Below are 23229 nucleotides of genomic sequence, written 5' to 3' on the forward strand. Positions count from 1 at the left end.
CACGGGCTTGGTTGGAGGTCGACTTAAATGGATGTATGTTAATTTCACTGGTTTTGCCTCATGGACAGCACGACCGATGGTTTGAGCGTGGAGAGTGCAGGAAGTCAACACGCTGTGGTGGTGATTTTTGTTTTTAAACAGGGAGACTCAATGTGAAGTTAGTTCGAAAGTTCTTTAAAAGAATTGATGGTTGGATAGGAAATGACTGCACACACTTGCCAGATAGATTTGGTGTTACTAATAAACGGTCAAACGAATCTGCAAGGCTTCCTGTCACACAAAAATCTTCCTGTGAACGAATTAATCCAATTACAGAAGATTTTATGAATGCAAAGCTTTCAGTGTGTGGCTCAACGCTCAACGCTGCCCTCAAAAGCTAGCGCTGAACGGAACGTTGATGGCAAACGGAGGCAAAACTTTTGACTAATTTATAAACGACATTTGAATTTCCATACTAATTAAGAGGATTATCTACTTAATCCGAATGAATGATGGATCGATTCGGGGACAGGTGTTTCCCGTTTGTTGTACGCTTCCCCTTGAATATTATTTAAACTTTAATTTGAACACCATTTGCGTCGTATCAGGACGTTCCATTGCCTCGGAACGTGCGGCAAGCTACCTGCCGTGCCGTCGCTTGTAAAAATATCATTTCCATACCTCTAATCCAATTTGCAGTGCCATCATTTTAAAGACCCCTCTGAAAGGTAAGACCCGTAAAGAGCTGCGCTTTCCCTTCAGCATCAAAGTTTACGACCGTGGGAAGCGTTCGCCCGGATGCCATTCCTTGCATGGTTCGAGCGTTCGCTTCCTTCCTCCTGGAAAAGACAACGTTCCACATAATGAAGCGGAAAAGCGCCATACAAGGAACCACCCATAGCGGTGCAGATCAAAAGCTGTCCTCTTCATCATCATCATCATCGTCATCATCTTTTTCTTCGTTGTCGTTGTCGTCGTTCGATTGCCATGCCCACAGTAATGCTTCCGCACATTCCGGAACAGACTTGCGCTCGGGAGAGGGGAGGGGCTTTGGTCGGGAAAAACCGCAGTAAAATTCCTGCTGACGGGAACATTCTCTGACATCGGCTACGACGAAGCGCCGAACGAAGCGGAATAACCACAGACAGTAAAATTACTTATCCATTGCAACGGTCAGTTCAGGCTGGTTGTGGTTTCCCTTTTTTTGCCCAAATCCAAGCCCGATGGGATGACTAGCCCGTTTTGCTGGCTTACCGCTCGTCTTGTTTCCGATTTCATTTGTATTTGTAGCTTGCTCGTTGGCCTTTGGTTGGAATCGAATTTTGCTGTGCAAGCGAGGCAAAAAGCACATTTTATTTACCTCAATCGCAAAGAACCTTTGTAATTCGAGTGGAACTGTCCGCATTGAAATTGCCAAATGAACCATGGTGTAGGAGCGAGAGAGTAAATACAAAAAATCTGCCTGCCAACCGCATGAAAAACCGTCCGTGGACTTCATTATTGCCATTATTGATTTCGAGGAGAGGCTTCTGAGGCTGTGTTTTTAAAGAGCTTTTCTGGTATCAACATTGTTCAGCGAAACGATTGCAAATGAAATAACGTGCTGCTTTTGGGTGGTGTAAAATCAGGGCGGGTTCTTTTTGTTGAAGCACGATCAAAAGCAGACACGACAAATACGGCACCAAAGCTGGTAAGTTGGATTTTCCCTTTCAACAGGCTGCGAGGTAGGTGAAGTGGAACGTGGTTCACTTTCCCATACCACTCCTAAGTGGCACGATTGGAAAACATCGTTTAAATTAGGTCATCTTGGGCGTTGGGTGACCCGTTCCCGTTAACGGTTGAGGGTGTGCGGTGGTTGGCAACATCCCACTAACGACAGCTCGCGGCTGCAGACAGTGCGAGGCGTCTATATTCCTAGCACTACCCCCTTTGCAGCGTCCTCAGCCCAACTGCATCCTCACCCCCGGGTCAAGTAAATTATCATCCCCAGCAGTACATCGACCCTTCGGCAAGGGTTTTGCGCTGTAGATGGAAAGATTTCAAATATTTTATTGACTTTTTCGACGCCTGCAAAGTCACTTCGGTTGAACGGTCCGCCGCGGGCTTGCCGGCAGCGTTCCGGATGATGATGCTGCTGCTGACATGGTGATGGTGCCTCCGTACCCTGCCACGAGTTTGGCTATTCATTTTCCAACTACTGGATGACGGCAATCGACCGTTCGCGAAGCTGACAGTCGCTGGAAAGTGTCTGCCACTTGGGGCTGTGTGTGGCAAGATGTTGACGATAAAGAAGGACCATTCGTAGTGGAGGGCTCTGATGAGAATTTGATGGTTTGTTTGTTTGTGCTTTGCCCTGCTCGAGCTGCTGCCAGTGTGCTGCGTTGAATGTAACTCCGCTGGAGTTTATTGGGCAAATTCGTAGGATGGAGGCGGGATGGTTGGCAAATAGTGATCGACAGTGCAGCATGCTGCACCGAGGGCTGCCAATCCCGACACCCGGAGTGTCAAGCAATCTGCCAGTGATTGTAGTTTTATCCGTTTGTATTAATGGATCTTTTAGCACTGTCATCGCAGCCGCGATTGCTTCATTTCAGGGTGAAGTTATTACCGCTCGTGAAACTGTTTAACATTAACCTACAATTGTCAAGAGGGCAAAGACTTACTCAGACGCAAAGATAGCGTACATTTGAAATGTACTGATTAAGATGCTGAGCGACTCAAAATTGATCACCCAAAGACGACTGTACTATTAGTTAATTTCGCACCCTTCAAGCAAATTGAACGAGGCGTGTAGCGTGAAATGAACTGACAGTCAAATGATGTCACTGCTCAATGCAACTGAAGATGCAAGCAAAATTGCTCTTGCATTATGATTCCCATTATTCGATACTCTTATAGTATTAACATCGAAAAGATTCAATAAATAAAAATAGATAATAAACGCCAAATAATAAGTGAACTTACCTTAAATTCTTTACTTTCTTTTATCCTAAGTTGTGCCCTAACAATATCACCAGCCTTCGGCCGACCGAGCAGTGCCATTTTGTCTTCTTCCGTCAGCTCTTCGGGAGCTTTTCGTTCCGCGGCCTCAATGATGCCTGTTACGTGGTCATCTGTGCGTGTCCGAAGCCGAATCGCCATCGATGGGGAGCAATAGGAGTACAAGAAAACGAATTAGAATCTAATCGAAGGTATCACTTTTTTTGCTTCTTCAAAAGGATGACTGAAAAAGTAGTTTAAAGTTTAAAAGAAAATGGAAACATATACATAAAAACTAACAACAGTAAATAAAACAAAATTTTGACAAAACTTATGAAAGTAAACAAATAAACAAAACAAAACAAAATAAATGTGGAAAAAAGGATTTTGAATAAAAACAAAATCAAAACACCTTATTCAAAGCCAAAATAAATGAATGAAACCAATTTATAAAAGGAACAATAAAACTTTCAAAAAATAACAGAAAGTACAATCACCATCATACAAAAAGAAAACAGAAATTTAGACAAATGATTTCACGCATGAACTTTGCAAGGTACATGGGACAGACGTATATAATCTAGGAGACAAAAAAACAGGAGCACAATGATCTGAAAAGTGAAACGATAGCTTGAGCGTATTTTTCGCAGTTATTGGTTGCTTTTGGCACAGAGTGTACGAAGGACACAATGGGGGTTTGGTTCGGGACAGAACACGGGAGCATTTGCATTTGCTTGCTGTGGCCGTGGCTGGTTGTCAACGAGATGGGCATAGGGTTGGTGGAAATTGTACTTGCAGTTTGCTTGTTCGCTAGACATATACGCTTTGCCTAAGAATAGCAAAACTCCGTTACGTGGCAATAGAGCGCCCGGGGACAGTGGTTGTATGCGAAACGTAAAACGTGAAGGTTGCAGTGGTTTTGTTTTAAAATGTTCGTCCCCAAACTGAGTTTGGAGTTTTTGGAGCCGTTTGTGCCGTTGGTGTTGTGATGGGAATGAACGAGGAGAATGCGGCTGTGTTTGTGTGTGTATGTGTGTGTGTATATATGTTTTCAATGTGGTAAGGTTGGTTGCATACAAGGTACAACTTCTGCTTGTCACTCGGACGTAGAAAGGACGTACCGGTCGTACATTGCAAATGAGTATCAATGCAAAACATACAATCGGGTGGAGGGGAACTCCCCTTGGTGCCATGCTAGAGGTTGTAGTTTTGTATGTTTTGTGGTTTTTCCCGTGCGGTGCAAGCGGCAGACAAGCAGTGCAGAACCAACATGTTTTAGAAACCCCCCGTTGAACGGCAGAAGGCAAGGAGAAAATTGTTGTACCATGTTTGCGTGGGGTTTAAATGCATTTTCTGTGTGCGTGTGTGGTGGTATGTGTATATGGGCAACCAGAGATGAAAAAAAAGCAAGACACGCCGAGTTGGTGGAATGTGGGATTTTGGATAAGCTCAGAATTGTGTGTCAGAAAAACGGCCAGCGTGGATTTTTGTTGATTTTTCTGATAAGCAAAGCAATTTGTTGCAACGACAGCGGGGAGAATGAAGAGAAGCGATAATATGTAAAAAAATGCAAACTCAAAAAGGAACGTATCTAAAGAGGGCAAAAAACGGATTCTTTAAAATTGCTCAAGCATTGAGCTAGGGCGGCCAAATGAAATGCAAAGGCTGGCACGGTTGCGTACCATGCAACGGGACCGTTTATGGTGGTTCGAAGCGGCTACTAACATTTGTGGTTAGTTTTTGTGACTCTTGTATTTACAAATGTTGAATAAATGAATAATTAAATAATAGAAATTTTCAAAAACCAACAAATCCGCACAACGGTACAAAATGAGCGAAAAACAACACAAAGCAGCGTACAACTGGAAACCAACAAAAAGCAAACCACAGCCAATCATGGCACCTTAAACTATTTACACGCGCGGTGTGGCTAAGCGGATGCGGTGCTGATGAGACACGTAAGCAGAATAAATTAATAAACGTTACCAGCTTCACGCTGTAACCGATTGCTTAAAAGTGTAAGCCAACCAAATTTACTAAGTTAAATTACAAGCTACATTAAATGCACATTTACTACGAGATACGCTTGGAACGTGCCGGCAAACAACAATAGTGCGGTCGGGTTTTAATATCAAAGGAGAAGGAACGTCATTTACCTGGGTTGTGATGGTGACTTTTAACATTCGTTTGTTTCGGAATTAAAAACTAATAGGCACTTTAAAAGTATGGATTTAGTAAGCAAGATATTCCACGAGAGGTGAAAAGTGCGCAAAATAGTGCGGCTGTGCATGTATTATTGATTTTAGGTCATCAAACGACCGGGCGTCTCCATTTACTAAGGCGTCTTAAAATAACTAGGCGTCTCCATTAAACTAAAATGTCCTCCAAATAATATGTAAACCATTATCAGACTGAATCCGTACTTCAAGAGCTTAGATGTTATAATAGTTGATTAAAATTTACCTATTGATTAAATACTATTTTCACTCTGGAGAAACGGCCCAACTATTAGACATGAATTGATTTTTTGAATACATTTATGGTAGCATTGCATTTCAAAATTTAATTTCTCTTTTAAACACGGTATGACAATCCCATAGAACTATTATACAATTGAACGTTTTATATGAAATAAACCGAACTTGAAACCTTTGCTTTACTTTAAAAAAGTTTGTTTTTTCTTTGCTTTGGCTTGTCATCCTGCTTCTTACACAAAGCTAAACATTAAGCTGCAACTAGCGATGATAATCATGATTAAGCTCAAAAAGAATGAAAAAAAAAAAAACATTGCAAAGATAAGGAATCAGTGCATTGTGAACGTAAAGGTTCGTGTTCGAGCTGGACTCCTAGGTCCACCGGGTGCTCGATATATAAGCCATCCTCAAAACAGGTGCTTGCGGCAAACAAGGAAGCGATAAACGTTCGTGCAGAAACGGTGCATCCGTACGGAAGAAGCTCAAAAATAAATGGCAAATAGGTAACGAAAAAAAAAAACAAATGAAAGACAGTATTACTTACAAAAAAACACGCCATCCATCAACATTGCGCGCACAGTGACAATATGTTTTGCGTACACATTTGTGTTCGAATTTGCAGTTTGTTTGTTTTTGTTTTGGTTTGAATGTTTTGCATTCAACAACATCGACACGTAAGCGATAGAATCCGAATTTCATCAAATTTGTGGATTTGTCATGTTTGGTTTTGTTTTCGGTGTTTGGGTGGCGCCCATCAAACATCGTTGATCGTTCGTTATCGGCATTCGTTCGGTGTTTAGGTTCGCGTTCGTGTTCGAAACCAATTGAATTACCATTACGGTGGTGGATTGGTAAAGATTTGGGTGGGGCACGTTGTGTTTAATTGTTCGTTGGAAAGGATTTTCGCATGTCCAACCCATTCCCAAGTCGAAAAAAATCATTCGGAAGGATTTGTTGAGCAACCACCGGAGTCATTTGTACATGCGTTGCGTTACAGAAGATGATGCCGGATTCAGATGCAGATGTCGTCGAATGGTTGCGTTTACCGTAGACATGTGGCCGATCATTATACAGTACAAGTTTTGGGTAAAGAAATTAAAGTACGTGCACAAATTGAAGTGATAATCGCATCGCATCAGTTTGATATTGTACCGAGGTAAAGCCGTAAGCAAAACAACAAGAAAGAATGAAATTAAGGTAAAGTAAGTACAAGACGGCGCAAGTGCAAAGATCAATCATTAGCATCGAGAACAGCCAGTGGATGTTTTATGTTAAGAGTAATGAAAAAGGATGTATCGTTTTAACAAACGAAATATTATTAATTAGTAAAAGCGTAATACAAAGTGAAGCATAAAGTATTGAAAGAACAGATTGAAAGTTGAATGAGACAATCATTAGTGAGAATGTTATTAGCAGCGATAGAATTTAAAAGAACCGCATAGCGGCCATCAGAGAAGTAACGTCCATGAGGTAGTTAAGTACGGTAGCAGTACAAACAGAGCAGCGTTAGTAGAATATCATTGGTACATATGTAAAAGAAAGAAAAAGAAAAAGAAAGAGAAAGAGAGGAAACCATATAATACGAAATCAACATTAATAAACAACGTATACTACGAAACAACGAAACAACGGTTAAGCCATACGAACTCTATCGTAAACACATATTATAAAGTAAAGTCAACTACGCGGGACATTATTGCCTACTCGCATCGGTACTACGTTTGAAGTAGATTGACTGTCGTCCTAGCGGGCTTGGCACATGTACATGTTCTGCTAGGTTGAAGGCTGAACTCTAACAAAACAGCAGCAACAACAACAACAATAACGAAAAAATCCAACAACAAACTCGAAACTACTTCTACGCGCCTAACGAACTACTAATGATGGGGGAAAACTATGGTAGAGCGCAATAGCGGGTACGAGCAGAGCGCAAATGTTGAGCCAAAGTACTCCCTGCGTAATCTAACCTACACCAAGAACTCGAGGAATCATTCTAGCTGCTGCTGCATTTTTCCGAGCACTCAACAGGGCAAACACGGTGGATGATGAAGACGGTCATGGTGGTAAAAGGGGATGAGACCTAACAAACGTTCACCTGGGCTACCTACTAGAATGGCAGTTCAGAAGGGTGTACTCTTTAGAAGGCAGGCGTTTTGTGCCGTAGCCGTAGGGTTTGACAACGGCTGTAAGCTTTTGTAAACAGAGCGAGCCCATGTTGGTTTTCTGTCCTTATTGTTGAGGCTGAGCCTGAGCAGGAGCCTGGAGCCTGGAGCCCGGATATGTGCCGATGACTCGATTCCGGCTCTAAAAAGAACGCTTAGCGCAAATCTGGGTGCGACAATTGACGTTGCTTGTTGATGAGATTTAGCGTTGTGTTAGCATGAGTGGAAGATTTTTGTTTAAATGTAACATAAATAAACATTGCTCATGTTTGGCTCCATCTCCATCACTTCCAGCCATCTCAGAAAGTTATATGCCGAAGCAGAGCCCACAATGTACGTGGCTAGACCATAGAAACGGGAAAAAATCGAAACACAAAACATGCTTGCGTAGTGTTTGCTTCGCAGTTAAAATTTATCACCCGTAACTATCACTTGAATCGATAAAAACCCAAATAAACACATTGTTGTATCGAATGTGTGCATCGAACGCCCACCGAGCACCGAGCAACTGCCACCCAACCTCGCCAACATCGTCAGCGATCAGATTGAGAAAATTGGTACAATCTCTCGTTAGCAGCTCCGTGCTACCAAAGGCAACGGTGTTTGTTTAGATTGTTTAAAAAAATTTTATGAAGTGATTATTTTCACAATCCTCCCTTTCCGCTGGATCCGCGAGGGTGAAATAAGCGAGATAGAGGGTGGATGTGGAGTTTTTTTTTCGCCGCTTGAAATCTCCGGCGAACACCGGGTGAGAGAAAGCGAGCAAAGATTATACATTTGATAGTGGAAGAGTTATGGGATGTTTATCTCTTCGCGAGGGAGCGTCGATTGAATTTTGAGAGTTATTTACAACGCCCTGGCCCTGTGCTGTTGGACGGTTGCAGTGAATTAACGTGAGGAGAGAAAGAGGATGGATAAGGGTAAAATTAATAGCATGCTTTGTTTACAATTGAACGGAACAATAACTCAATTGTTTGCTCGCGCAGGAAAAGGAAACAAGATTGATTTCCCGCACCGAGTTGTAGTGCGGTGGAATTTATTTAGCAAAAATGGCTCATCTTTATTATTGCTTAGAGAGAAACATTTTCTAATAAGAAAAAAAGAAATAGCCTGGATTGCTCACTAGCAACCTGTTGCCATAATTTCGATTCATCTATTTTCTGGTAAATAAATACAATAAAGAAACCGTCACAGTAAGAGTCCTATCGATCAATAATATGAGCGCTTCTTTTACTACGCAATTCACGGTCACAAAACGCACCTGCTTTCGTGGGGGGCTTCATGGCAATAGAATTTGATGACCCAACACCGTGACGGAAGGACATCTTTCAATCTATTGTTCAATCCAATCAAGACGTAGAATCAAGGCAGTATCCCGATCCTTCCAGCCCGAGCACACCGTGGGCAGGTGTGCTGGGTTTAATGAAGTTGTCTTCATGCGGTGAGCGGCCAAAGGAGATGAGCTATGCTTTCCACATGTATGTCACACCGAAGCGATCCATTTGACTCCCCGGCGAGGTGCCTGGGAGTGTTGGGTCGACGGTGGTATGGGAGGGGCAAAAATTACCATTCCATGCACGTCGTCCTCTTATCCACGCGAGGGTACGCCAGCCGTGAGTGTGTGTTTCGTAAGACTGGCAGTAGGGACGGGATGTTGCTTCTTTTGTGTCGACTAACGAACAAGAACGCCTTGGACGACATGGGATGTTTGTCCAGTGCCGAAACAGGTACACAACGGCCGTTTGGTACAGGGCACGTCCAATGTCTTGTCAACCGAAGCTCACCCACTTGCGCTGTGGTGGTACGGGATGAAGGAGGAAGTGGGGCTGGGGATAATGTATTCATAGCAAAACGATCCACGGCCAGCGTGTGAGATATGCCATGTCAAACATTCGAATGAGATCAGCAAGCAAGCCGGCAAAGTCAGTCGAAGAGAAAGGCATTTGCAACGCAAAATTTTACCATACGAATGTTTGCACGGGTAGCGACTTTTGTTGGGGCGCGGTTTTGGGTCTCGTCACATCTTTGGGACGTTGAGTTTTTGTGGAGAAAATCCTTTCCTAGACGGGAAGGCTTCGCTTGAAGATGGCTGTAATAATTCCGTGAGCCAGTGCCGGAAGAATTGATCCGTTTTGCTCACTGCACCAGTTGTGGCTGGTAACGAATCATATTGCATGCGGTGTTGCTAAGGCGAATTGAAACGTTTTTTCCGAAATGGACGCATGAAATGCAAAGCATATGTTTCGACTGTGCCTCAGGGCGCCTGGTGGAGTGATTTCTGATGAGGCAGCAAAGTGCCATGCCTTCTAATCGAGTACATTCTGATCCGCAGCGAACAACCGAGGAGCATGTTTAGAGCGGAGAGAAGTAAGAGCCAAACGGGGGGACTACAACTCTAATTTGATTCCAAAACCCTCTCAAACTCTAACTAGCCGTCGTGTATCTGTTCTAGCTGAACCGAGCAATATTAACGTACCGATAAGATCAACACAAGAGTAACAACAATACACCGAAGTAGCAGAAGAAACGAAGAGCATATTTCACACAGAGAAGATACAACAGAGACAGAGTGAGAAACAGAGGTAAAGGGGAAAACGAATGTTGCATTTCGGTTCGCGATACCGAGTGAAATCGAGAAGAGGGAAACCAGTCAAACGGTTAGACGATCAGGACTAACAAAAAAAAAGACGCAGAACAAGAGAGACAGAGGGAGAGAGTGAGAGAGAGAGAGACAGGGAGAGCGAGAGTCAAGAACCGAAAAACCGATGCCGAGCAGTGGGATCGAGCGACGAGCCATTTACCTCCGATTTGTTGCGGTTCGCCCAGGTTGACGTACAGCAGGACATCCTTCTCGTAGCTGCCCTCCTCAATGATGATGAGTTGGATAACTTTCCTGCGAAAAAAAAGTTGAAGAAAGGGGTATGTGTTAAATTGAAGGAGTGAAGTGAATTTAATTGCTTGTGGTACAAGTTGAAAAAAAAACACAACGTTTGATCAATTTAGACGTTAAATTGACTAGAAAGCAAACATTTTCAAAGGTTGTCTCAAAACATTTCTATATTTTGCTCAAACTTGTACACTGTAGTTCTTTAATTCTTGTCAACCCTCTCAAGTGACGTCACCCTACAGATTTTGAATGTTTTAAGCTTGTTATCAACCTGTTTGAAAAAAGGCAAAACCATACACCTTTTCCACTCCTCGGTGAAGGAGCCAAAAGATAAGACCAAAGTTTACGCACAATCAAATCACGAAAGCATGAAAACTTTCACGCCACAAAATAAATTATGAAACGAATTCGCAACTTCAATGTACTAAGGTTACGGACAGGCAAGGCACAAAAAGTGCGCAACTTCACACCACAAGTAAGCGGAGCCGGCAAGCAAGATGTGGGTTGTTTTAAGGCCGTTATTCCTTCGGTTGGCAAGTTGTGTTGATCATGATGCCCTAAAGGTAAGGACAGCACCAGTGTAATTTCCATCCCTTCTACATTCTTTCCCCGCTGCCCCTTGAATGTGCAAGCCATAACGCCAAAACCATGATCTGATGAACTGGCTTGTTTGTGATGCGAACCCAAGCTATGTTCCGACCGACGGAACCGGAACGGGTAGTTGGGAAACTTTTCCCCGTGCGCTTCCCAGAACACCGTTCATTGAAAATAAAATCATGTCATTCGGGCAGCAGAGAATCCATCCGTACCCTCAAGGCGATTGTGTTTGCTCGTTGGGGGTGTGATTGGGTCAGTAAATCCGCCATGTCCGAAAGCATGTCGATTAGCACATACCACGCGCCGAGACAGTGTGTTTGGAGATGGGTGGTTTTCACTGTAAACAAGCAACGCCCGTGCTGCGTGCACCCTGTTACGTGCTGTCGGACGTGATGTGTCTTCGGTTGTCAAAAGTGTAGCCGTAATGTTGCGACCACAGTAACCCAGAAGTTGAAATGATGATGATGATGATGATGGTGGTGGTGGTAGTGTTAGGTAAGCCGGAAGGCAGAAAAACAGGCATCAACTACCACGAACGCCGGACGCCGGACGGACAGGGTGGATGCTGTGTTGCTTGCGGTTGAATCGTTACCTCCTGGCCGGAACCTGGCGTTGCATATTTAAACAGATCCATCCATCGGTGTGGTCCATAAACACCGCAAACTAGCGAGGTTTGGTACAGAGAGCGCTTCCGCTTTCCCATCCGCACTGTCTGATGGATGGTGATGATGGTGCTGATGAGGAGGAAGCAAAATGCTGACGATGTCCGTTGAAAACCCATCGCAACCATCCGTTGCGCTGGGTGTTGCAAAACAGACATCGCAGAGGTTCGCGGGTCTGTATGCAGGAAAATGCAAGCAGCAAGGTGATGTTTGGACTTTACGATTTCATGCACCGCTAATGGGGTTTGGTGGGTTTCATCTCGCATTAATTTGGTTGATTGAATTAAATTCATAAAATCAAGCAGGACGAGATGGGTGAGAGGCTAATGAAGCGTTTAAACAGAGCAGTTGTGTAACAATCAATCTAGGTCACATTTTGTGTGTATAATTGTTGATACAAAGTAAATGAAATTTGCGGAGCCACAGAGTATATCCAAACGACGCTATGTCTCCTTTTAAGAGACGCTTCAAATAATAATCATCATTGTATTTTATACAATTCTACTCAAGTTGACCATTTGGTGACTTCATCGCCAAACCCTTCAATAGCTATAAACGACTTGCAATATAATGTTTTGCTGCTGGACCAAATAAAAACCACCGCCAACCAGCTGCTCATAGACGGATAGTAAATGTGTAGTAAAAAACGCACCAACTCGCCGGGCAGGAGATGCTGCAACCTGCACACTCATATGACCATCGCGGGTATCGTTATTAAACTTTGTGATCCAGGCACCATACACAAAGTATGGTCCAATGAAGCGAAACATTCGTGCCCGGCGGAACTGCACGCTTGTGACGTTTTGAGCTGGAGCTTACCCCATAACTTACCCCGTCGCGAATGCGAATGCAGTGCAATGAAGGAGCGTCAGTGGGAAAATAAAGACGTTAAACTGGTTTATGACAGCCGGAGCGGGCATTCGCGATCGTTGGGAGAATTATGATTCGAGTGCAGCCAGCATTGCATTAGTGTTGCCGACTACTGGGCAGCAAATACCATTACACTAGAAGCGTAATAAAAATTGCGGATCTTGTGATGATAAACTGCAGGTTATTTTGTTAGATTGTTTGGAGTGGTAAAAAGGAATTTAGTTTCATTATGCCATTTTCATCAATTTTAAAGTTTTTAAATGGACATAATTCAATATTATGCTTAGTCGGTATGCAGTAAATGGGTACGTTTGTGCTTTTCGTTAAGTTAGCAATTAAAATTAAAACTATCCAACGTGGTATGCCTTGACAAAACTCACAGTCTATATTTAATGTCCCTGGAAGGTTAGTTTTCTGCAGACTTACACGCTAAAATATTCACGAGCTCAAGGGGATGTTGGGTTGCCTTCGGTTAACCATCGTTTGCACATTAGGATTGCAACGATTGTTTTGTGCTTGGCTGCAGCAGCTCTAACTATCTTCTGCAATCAACGGTAAGGAGCGAAACGTATCACTTGTATTTCTAGAGCCAGGACAACAACAATTTGAGTTGTACTTTCCTTGGTGGTTGTAATTATACTCCACCAGCTCCAGCTGAAGCGACCCTACTATCTATGTTTTCAACCCAACCACCTAGCTCATTTATCATGTCTAATCGTTTTGGAAATTTGGCCCTTAATCGCTAGGACATCGTCGACCTGCTCAAAGAATGTTTCATGATCTTGATAAAATCATTAGACACCCAGGGAGTAAACGAAAACATTCAACGTTGTTGGACGCCAAAATACCCTCCGCTAAGTAAGTGGAGTGCACCGGACGCGTCGACGTGGCAACAATGCTAACAGCGACACAGCAGCGCACAAAGCTGACAGTGCCGTGACCAATAAATTTATAATGCTGATCGTTCCACGAAGATTTGCATTCGTGCGTGGTCTTTTGTTCGTACCGTCCAAGGAATGGTGGCATTTTAACTGCGCTTGCTTTTATTGTCACCATCCGCTTCCGGTTCGGTGAACAATTTTTAAGTAGGACAATAAATGATTTCTATTACCCGTGGCGGAAAAGCGGTGCTGGTTTTGGTTTGGCTGAATGCTTTCGGCAGCTGGAGCACTCGCTTAGCTCGGACGGTGTGAAATAAATGTGCTTCAGATTTGTCTTTTGTTTGGCCGTGGGAGAGAAGTGAAGTTATGCTTGAAAACGTAATCTTTGTGAAAAGAAAGCATGGAAATGAAACAATTTTTACTACTTTATGTACTATCGGTCATTTGAATGCAAAACGCCATTATTGGTCTGAGCACGTGTCACAAAGCTCAAACGAGTCATACTGGAGCTTAAAAATACATCACGCTTTCTCTCCCCGGGATGTCTTTTTCCACGCTAAACTGACTTTCAAGAAACGTAATTAATGCACCGCTAACTGACAGTGGCACTTCCACTCGCGTACAGCACCTACAAAAATCCTGCTGTTTCTATCGCAACACGGTCCATTAAATAAGTTATTTCTACCGAAGCAAATCGTCCCCGAGCAACTTCCGGCCGGACCTCCAACCATGGTCCAACCGTGCATTTAAACTCACTTTCACACCACGGGTTTAGCGGCATTTGTAAGCAGCACCTGGACGGAAATGCCTTCACCGGGTTGGTGGTGACTTTACGCGAAAATGTGCGCCCAAGCATCGCCGAAGCAGATAGGTGCGGACGATTCGGCGGCCCCAGACACCGACGGTGCCAGTTCCTGTCCTATGGGGGAATGAATTTTCTAGTCCATAAATTATAGGAAAACATCAGACAGCTGTCGGATTTTTCGCTTTTGTTTTGTTCGCTCGTAGCCTCGGCCACAGCATTATCGTGGGAGCGGAACTTGGCGTGAACTTGGCCCCGTATACGCGGTTACACTTCTCCGGAAGCTTTGACGTGTTCATCGTCGTGTTTTCGGCGCTGCTAAACCTACTGCTCTCGCGTAACACAAGCCAGCCAGGTATTGTTCACGCGATGTTTGGTCCTTTTGGGGAGGTAAATCCGTCGCCCGAAATTTGACGGAGCAGCCGGAGAAATATGAAGACGTGTAGCAAAAGTTTATAGTTGAGCTGTTGTTGCTTAAGCTAGCTCGGTGAAACTTCTCGGCTTTCGGTTGGAGGAGACTGAAGTTGGAGGGAAACGTGCCAAATACTTTTATTTTATGCCAAAGCCGGATAGCTTCAGTGTTTTTGAAAGTTTTTATTCGCTTACGTTTTTAACACAACCTGTGTAAGGTGAGATAATAAGTGAGTTTAAAGCACAAATAAGTCCAGGGAAAAAAGGCCAAACCTTCATTTCAATTTCAATGCAGCTCGCCACAATTTGGCTTCCATTTTGTAATCTCTTTTTGCAACAGGGAAAGTTTGCGCGTTAAAGAGGAAGCGAGCACATTATTTCTGGGAAGAAAATCAGGTCGCAAGGAAGGCGGGATGATCGCTCAAGGTAACCTGTCGGCTGCAACTTATCTTAATTTATTATTTCATTTAATATGATTACCAAGCGGAAAGAAACCCATCCACGACGAAGCGTGTAATTCAAGGGGCGTAAGGGAAAGAGAAAAAGGCACACAAAAAATAAGCACAGTATATGCAAGCGAACAAATGGAACCAACGCGGGGTGTGAAAAGAAAAATCAAAAGTAAGCTAACCAGTCACAACGAGTCTCTGTGTCTCGCTTTCTCTCTCCCTTTCTTTCTCGTTTCCTTTCGGACACATACACAGTGCGATACGGAAGGTCAAGACAAGGTTTTTTGGGCGTAAGGAACAAAAAAAAGGTCCCAGTCAAAGTGGAGCTGCTTGAAAAGGGAAATTTATGATACCGTGGCATGTTTTGAGTAGGAAAGGCCGGAAATAATAACGAGCCAGGCGGTAACAAAAGAAGCAAAATGTTGTAAGGTATAAATGGTATGACTCGAGCCACGTATACACTTCAAAGCCAACCCCCCCCCCTCCCTCTCCCTCACACTTTCTCTCTGGGCCTCTTCTTTATCTGCCATCTACCATATCATGCTGGGCACGGGGGAAAAGGAGTAAACTGCTAAGCCTCTAAATGGTTTGCACGATTCGGTGGATTTGTTGAACAGAGGAGACTGGGACTGTTTGTTTATTCATTTTCCTTTCCTGCTAATACCCGAAAGATTAGGATTAAGTTCGTCAAGAAAGAAGTGCAACAATAACAGCGACAGCGAGCAAGAAAAAAAGCCCACCGTACTAAGCATCAGTAAGACCGGCCGCATTGATTTCCTGACGAGTGTAATCGTGCGCTGTGTTTATTGTTTTTCCTTTGTTGTGACGTATTAACGAAGGGGAAAGTTTGCGTCTGCCGTTCTCTGGGGAGAAGGCTGCCACGGCTGCCGGCCACGGCTGTATCTGTAGCGGGCCGTTTTTAGGAAGCTGATAATTGTGCCGCACACAGCCCGCAGGCTGTGTAATCTCATTAATCATCGGCGGTTAATAAAAGCTTCGGTCGATCAGTCCAACTAATGAACTGGCTGTTTGGTCCCCGGGGGAAGATGAGATGGGAAAGAAAACACGCTCAACAAAAGCAGAGGATGATGATTTTCTCGATGCTTCTCGGGAGCTGAAACAAGGCGGCCCGTGTGTATTGGAACAACTTTATCCTTTTTATGGTGGATGATTGATACATGGATTGATCGAGCTGCTGAAGGGTGGCTGAAGGAGAAGTTTTGTCTTAAAGAGAGAAAAAGAGTGAGCTAAACTATTGCCAAAAATGGATAATAGATTTTTTTTATGGGAAAACTTGGGGCTCAATTGAATAAAGAGTTGCTGGAAGTTTGATAGTAGTGAAAGAAAATTTCAAAAAGCATTTTTAACTGTTTTAATATCTATTTGAGTAGTGTAGGTTCAACTTTTTTTTCCTAGATCATTTTTATTTTGTTTTTTATTTATAATAACCTTTATTATTTATGAGAAAAATAAAGCAATTTGTAAAACTTTAATCCTATGACTATATTTCAAACCACATGTAGAGATAAGAAAGTTTTTTTTGGCCTTTTTCTTCTTGGTATTGCATGGCTACTCTTGCTCACAAAAAAGTTTGAGTTAGGCTCTACTTTCCAAGTTCCATTATCCTGGTCACTTCCATTTGATGCAACATTTAGCGACAGTTCCAGCAGCAGCACGTGCACGTATTAACGCCTTGCACTTTCCCCAGCGTGTTACTTTGACTGTTGCTTCGACAGTGAACGAATTCTTATTACAAAACGTTCTCGTTTTATGCACACCACCCCAGCATTGAGCCAGCATCTTCTTCCTCTGCCGAGCAAAAAGAGCACCAAAGGAAGCGCAAAACGAAAAACAAAAACAAAAAAAGAAACCATCCCGATTTGGTACAATCTCATCATTGCCCAACAGTTCAGGCGGTGCCCGTTTTCGGTCTGCTGAATGTCATTATAGGTTCGGCCATCCCGGCGTTTTCCCATGGGTGTGTTTCCTTCGATACAGCTCCCCCACCGACCGTACCGGAACGGAAGAGGCAGATGGCCTCTTGTCGGGAATCGAAATCGAATGCCAGCCAAACAAAACACGTGCACCGTGTACGCTTTATTGGCAGAATATTCGATTCTCAGCCGGAACTGATCCTACCGTACCGACGATATGCACGATACGCGCTATCGATTGCAATTTCGCCCTGTCCCGTTATCCACCCTGCCCTGTTACTTCTCGGTTTTTTGTCGTAAAAAGTGATCACTTTTCGGGACAACTCTGCATGTGGCGGTATGTGGCTGTGCGGATACGGGGGGGCTGATGGAAAAGTTCGGATCGATAGCCGAAATAGGACACCGTCCCGGAAGCGTCGTGGGGCGTAAAGTCAAATTTTACTTGATGGAAAAGTTTTCCACCAACCAGCCGGCACGCCCGTGAAGTTCCGTGTCGTTGTTACCTGTTCAGAGGGTTTTGTTGGGGTTTTTGTTCGTTAGAATATTATTATCAATTCCATTCCGTACCGGAGAAGGGGCAGCGCACAACAATGCCAAACCCTGCCAATTTGTCAATGGCAATGCGGCAATCCTCCTGCGGTGTACTCTACCTTGCCACACCGTAACGGCGTGGCATGAGCGGTACCGAGGGCTAGAAAAGAAGTGGCCAATAATTACTGCTAATTACAGTGACCGGTACGGTTTCTGACTAATTATCGTCACCAGCGGATGGATGAATACTGTACGCCGGCCAGGCTGCCGCTTGTTGATTTGTCCCGGATTTCCGTTCAACCGTTCGGCTCGGCTCTGAAAGTGAATATGTTTGTTTTGCCTCTGAGCCGGCAGCATTGCATGCAGCACGCGATCGATGAATGATTAGCATGAACGATCCGAGCATGAGGGCAGTTGCTTTTTGTTTTGTGGTCCTCGCGGTCCTCGCGGTCCCGCCGATGGATGTGTTTGCTGTGTTCTGCGCTTTTTTTGTTTGTTTGTTTCGTAGGTACCTCCACCCCAAACAACTTACGACGGCTGGTCCAGCTTAAACGCTACCTTGTAAGTGGTAACAAGCGCTGCGTAACGTGACTGTCACTGTCGTTCGCACTTTCTCCTGCTACATCCTGGGGGAGGGAAAAAAAGGGGCGTGTTGGGAAGTGTATATGTGTGTCGCGCTATGGTGTAATCCTTTGACAGAGACATTTCCGATTTCCGGGTCAGGGACACTGCAAGCAACTCCAGTGCAAGGGGTGGAAAGGTTCTGTTTTGCTCCGTTCCCGCCTGCTCTGCAGCACTTTCTTGGGTGCGTTTTCGTTCTCAATTACAATCCGAACGATGAAATGTGTAATCTGATTATCACGAACAGGGGAAGCAAGGGAGCAGGAGGACGAAGAAGGGTTGCTGGATGGAGGAGTAATGAAAGGGTGAGTGGGACAAATTTAATTTGCATACATCTATTTCAGACTGCATTGGTGGGCGCGTGGGCAAACGAGCCATATTTTTTTTTGTTCTTATATTTTAAACAGCCCAGCCCTGTATGTGTATGCCTTGCCGCACTGACTGCGAGTATGGAAAATCAAGTTCAGCATGAAAAGCGCATGTAGCGATAATAGGTTCCACTAATTGGCTGCACGTGTGAGTGCGAGGATTTAATTGTTACTCTGTCGGTTGCATTGATTTATTAATGAAATCAATTTTAATTTCATGTAGATGTAAATAAATGTCGCTGTTTTTATTGTCAACTGCGATCCTAGCATATGCAACGTGTCAGTTTGTAATTTGGTTCATTGATTGTCTGATAAATTGAGTAAATCGCATATGCAAAGTATTCCCAGGTATTTGCTATTTTTTACTCTACTGACTGTTTTCTCTTTTGTTTCAGTTTTCTCGCAGATATATCATAGGTAGAATAGAGATTTATTCCAGGAACTCTCCCCTTTTGTGGTACCAATTGCTCGCTGACGAAAGTTTGATTACACTTTCAGGCCGGTTCACTTTCGTTTACTGTTTGCAAAAACTAAAACGATTGCCAGAAAGCACAGCGAAATGTTCATTTTTATGTTCACTTTCCTTTCTTGGCAACGAATCGCACCACTTTCACCACCCAACAAGGACGAAACCCCTTTGGATTGGGTACTTTCGCTCTAGCCTCGGATTTCCCAGTGCCACACAGGATCGAAATCACGTAGAGGACGAAGAAATTATTGCACCCGGAGGCACGTCCGCTCGGGCCCTGTCGGGTAGTGTCGCTTCCGTTCGATGCTTAAGTGAGCTGTCCCGAAACGGATGGCCAGTTTTTCCTGACAATAGGGATGAGTGGGAGTAAGTAAGTGGGAATAGGCCACAGTACAATCAACGTACCTCCCAAATGTACAAACACTTAGAGAACGATTCATTTTCAAGCTCCTTTTTCAAACTTTGACCCTTGGTGTACGAATGGTAAAGGCAACAGAAATGAGATTTTTTAGTTGGATTGTTTTTACGCCAAACTTTACTTAAAAGAAGTATCAAGAGGTTGAATCTTATCGAACCTGATTGTGCTGCTCATCTAAAGCGCTTTCATTTGCACACCTCCGGTGGTATTAAGGCGTTAAATGCATGTTTCCCTTTAAATGTTTTGTCCTTTCAAAAAGTGCGATGAAACCACTTAAATTTTGAACGGTCGTTTGTATTGTTTTGTCTTTCACTATCTGATTGGGTCGAGTTTCGGGTATGTTTCGCCCCTAGCCAAAGCAAAAAGACCCAACCACAATCACAACCGGAAATCGCTTGCAGAAATCTTGAAACCGTTCTCACTCCGAGTTTACAATGACAGCCAGCGCTAGACTTTTGCAAAGTTTTCCGTCCGGTTTGAACCAATGCTTAAAGGAAACCCCGGAGTAAAACAATATGGTACCACTTTGAAGCATGTTTCGCTCATTAAAACTACTGCAAGACGGTTGGGGTTTATCTTTCATCGAAATTATTCTACTTATTGGCAAGCCCATCAACGACCACATCCGGTTTTGGGGTGAGGCAGCCGAACGTGCCACCAGAAATAGAATACAGTTTCAGTTTTTGTTTTATAACACGAAAAACCCTCCATTTTCATTGGTCCGCTACGGAAGCGTTCGTATCGCTGACAAAGCGTTTGAATTTAACTGCAAAAAAAAACAAAGGCTGCCAAGCAAATGGCGAAGCTGTTGCGCTCAATATCCGGGCAATTCATGAAAAGAGGCTTTCAGCTCGCGGTCGATTAAAGATTCAAACGCGAGAAAAGTGGAACAATCGCTTCCGTGCGCTGCTGTGCCGCCGAGGTTAAAGCCACCCAGTGGATTGGAGATTGGTTTTTTCTTCCTACATTTTCATTCCCCTTTGTGCTTGTCGCGTCCCAAGAGCGGAAAGTTTATTTAATTTGATGAAACAGGATTAATTTCTTGAGCGTGGCAGGCTGCTTGACCCTCCTTTGTGCGACGTTGTGGTTTCCTGGCCTGGCTGACGGGCTTTCGCAGCGAATGGATCCGTAGAATCCGACACAAAAGCCCTCTTCACCCCATTCACTACCGACACCAGTTAAACGAAGAGGATAAGCCTTGCGCATCTGGAAGCGCTTTTGCGCTTAGTCGGGGAGTTTCCGTTCCTTGGACCGTTGGCCGTAGCTGTCCTGCTAATGTTTCTAGCTCCAGGAATACCTTCCCCGCACCGTATGCTGGGTATGCAAACAAACGCAAATTTCCTGAAAATTGGACACTAATAGCCGCAAACGCAATCACACCATCTTCGATCGGGATGGGAAGAGGCCACGACCAGTTACAGTTGCGGAGCGAGAGTGTGTCGTTGGGTTGGGCCTCCCTGCACAGTGTGCACGGTTTTTGTATGCGGAGAGTTTTCTCTGCCGACGAAGAAGCTGTCCTTGAATGGGTCGAAAAGTACCGAAAGGAGCGAAAGGTGAAATGTTTACCTTTAGCTTGACAGCAGAGGCGACGGCTTGATCGTCCATTTAGGGAACCATTTGTCTGCGCTAACGAAGGTGCAGTTGTTTTCGGAGGCGTCCGAAACACTGGTCGTTAGGTGGTGTGAAAAGGCTGCCACTTCACCACATACACACACATACGCACACTTTCTGGCCGGTCGGATCAATATCACTTTGAGCAGGTGGGTTTTGAGGTTTTATTTTTGCTGGATACGATGTGTGTACGATCCATTCGTGTATGTGCTGGGAAGGCAGTAGAAAGCTCAGGAAGTTTCTTTAGGGGGCACTGTTTACTTCGGTTTACACTGTACGGGAGATGTCACAGGCATAATTTATGTGTTTTAATTAGGATTATGAAGGGCCCACAGGGGTTGAAGCGTATGTGTGTTGACTTGTGTAAGCCATTGCAAATATGCCCTTTTGAGGTTAGAGCTATATGGCGTTGAGATTACACTCAAAATATGTGTAAAAGTCGATTAACATTGCTTAAATATTTATTTTTATACAATATTTCTACAATTAGTGCATCTGTTTTTGGATGAATCAAGCAAATAAAAGTGTACCACAGCTACCAACACACCACCAGTAAAGGGCACGAATCAAAATAGCCCTTTTTGCTCATTGCTATGGCTGTCCTCTCATTAGCATTCATCACTGCAAGGGGTATGATAATTTGCAGCAACCGATTGTAGCCGCCCGGGAGCGTCCTCCAATTAACCGTCTCATTTATTTCACGAACTGGCCGCCGGGTGGTCGGAAGTGTCGATTTTGGTTTGAGCACTGTGTGTAGCTGTGTGTTTTCACGATGGTCACGATCGAGCAATTAATCATTGTGATGAAACAATCGAAGATTGCACGCCCCATCCACGCTTTTTTCCTTTGCTTTCTATCTTGCTCTCTCTCTCTCTCTCTCTCTCTCTCTCTCTCTCTCTATCTCTCTCTGTTCTGCAGCCATGGAAGCCATTCATTCGAACACTCAGCTGTTGATGATGGGTAAATTTATGAGCTCCCGGACAACAGGGCGTGATGGGCGTTGTCGGCTGTCACAAAAATACGGCCACCGTAGTAAGCAATGACACAATCCACCGTTTTCCATGGTTGGGGATTGGTTGTTTGTGGTGCTGCTGTTATTGCTAGTGTTTGGTTCGGTCTCGCCACCATCGAACACTAATGATCTGTGTGGTGCCGTGGTTCGGTTTGGAGAACCGCGTTGCAGGGCTGGAGGAACGATAAGCGTATAAAAATGTCATCTGTATGAGCCGTTTATTGTGCGCCATGATTGAATGCACCGCCCATGCTGTATGAGCTTGAGGTCAGTGGTCAGGTTGCCAGTGGCAGCTCGTAATGGAAAGCAGTTTCATTAGTGTGGCTGCAGCCGAAGCTTCCAGGTAGAAGCGGGTAGATGTGTGACGAGCGGCGTTTATTGCCTTTTTTTCATCACGTGTTAAGCTTCATAAATTATTCATAGTGCCAACGAAAATATGTTTAGCGGGTGTTTGGAATACCGGCACGCACGGCACGGTTCCGGGAAACGATTTTCAAATGTAATGGATTGTTAAATAGATTTTGGTGACATTTCTTACATGCTGCAGTGCAATGGACTGGCAGCTAGCGCTTTATCGTAGCACCAATTGAATTTTGTCTACATCTATACTGAGACGTCAATAAAACTCATAGCTATAGCTTGAATGAGCCCATTAGCATCGTCGTAAACCCATATCAAATTTGAAGCGTTGTTGGTAGAAAACAAAGAATTCCACTCCGCTCGAAGGGTTTGAAAAACTATTTCCGTGGCAATAAAAACAACAGCAGCTCTTCACTATCGGAAAGTTACAAACGAAAATCGCATAAATTCTAGCCACACATTAAAGTTTGCCACGGTCTTTATCGATCGCCAGTGGTAGTGTGGTAAGCGACCATTAAAATACTTTCGATGCGGTTTTTCCCGATCACTTTCCACTTTCTCCCCTCTACCGGGGCTTTCGATTTTTGCACACGAACGGGTTGAGTGCTTCAAATATGTAAATAAATTCGATTAAATGAAAACCATAGCGCCCCCTTCCCCCGGGGGCTTTTGATAATCGCAAGCTAGCAGACTAAAGCCCGCAAATACTTCAACGTGTATCCCGGTACGGTACGAGTGGTTGCGTTTTAGCT

The 23229-nt window shown here is 44.1% G+C and overlaps 1 protein-coding gene across 6 annotated transcripts in view; it reads right to left on the reverse strand.

The window, feature by feature from the left end:
* The window catches only part of LOC121590717 (sodium/calcium exchanger 3), a 116663-nt gene that overhangs the window by 40588 nt on the left and 52846 nt on the right, over positions 1-23229 (reverse strand). For 5 of the 6 annotated variants that reach the window (XM_041910624.1, XM_041910622.1, XM_041910621.1 and 2 more), the window contains exons 3-4: positions 10396-10487; positions 2944-3092 (exon numbers count right to left, since the gene is read on the reverse strand). In XM_041910624.1, the coding sequence (XP_041766558.1) occupies positions 2944-3092; positions 10396-10487 (241 nt within the window). The remainder of the gene's footprint in view (positions 1-2943; positions 3093-10395; positions 10488-23229) is intronic. The other variant, XM_041910627.1, reaches the window with a different exon arrangement.

The sequence above is a fragment of the Anopheles merus genome, chromosome 2R (assembly GCF_017562075.2).
Source record: "Anopheles merus strain MAF chromosome 2R, AmerM5.1, whole genome shotgun sequence".
Lineage (NCBI taxonomy): Eukaryota > Metazoa > Arthropoda > Insecta > Diptera > Culicidae > Anopheles > Anopheles merus.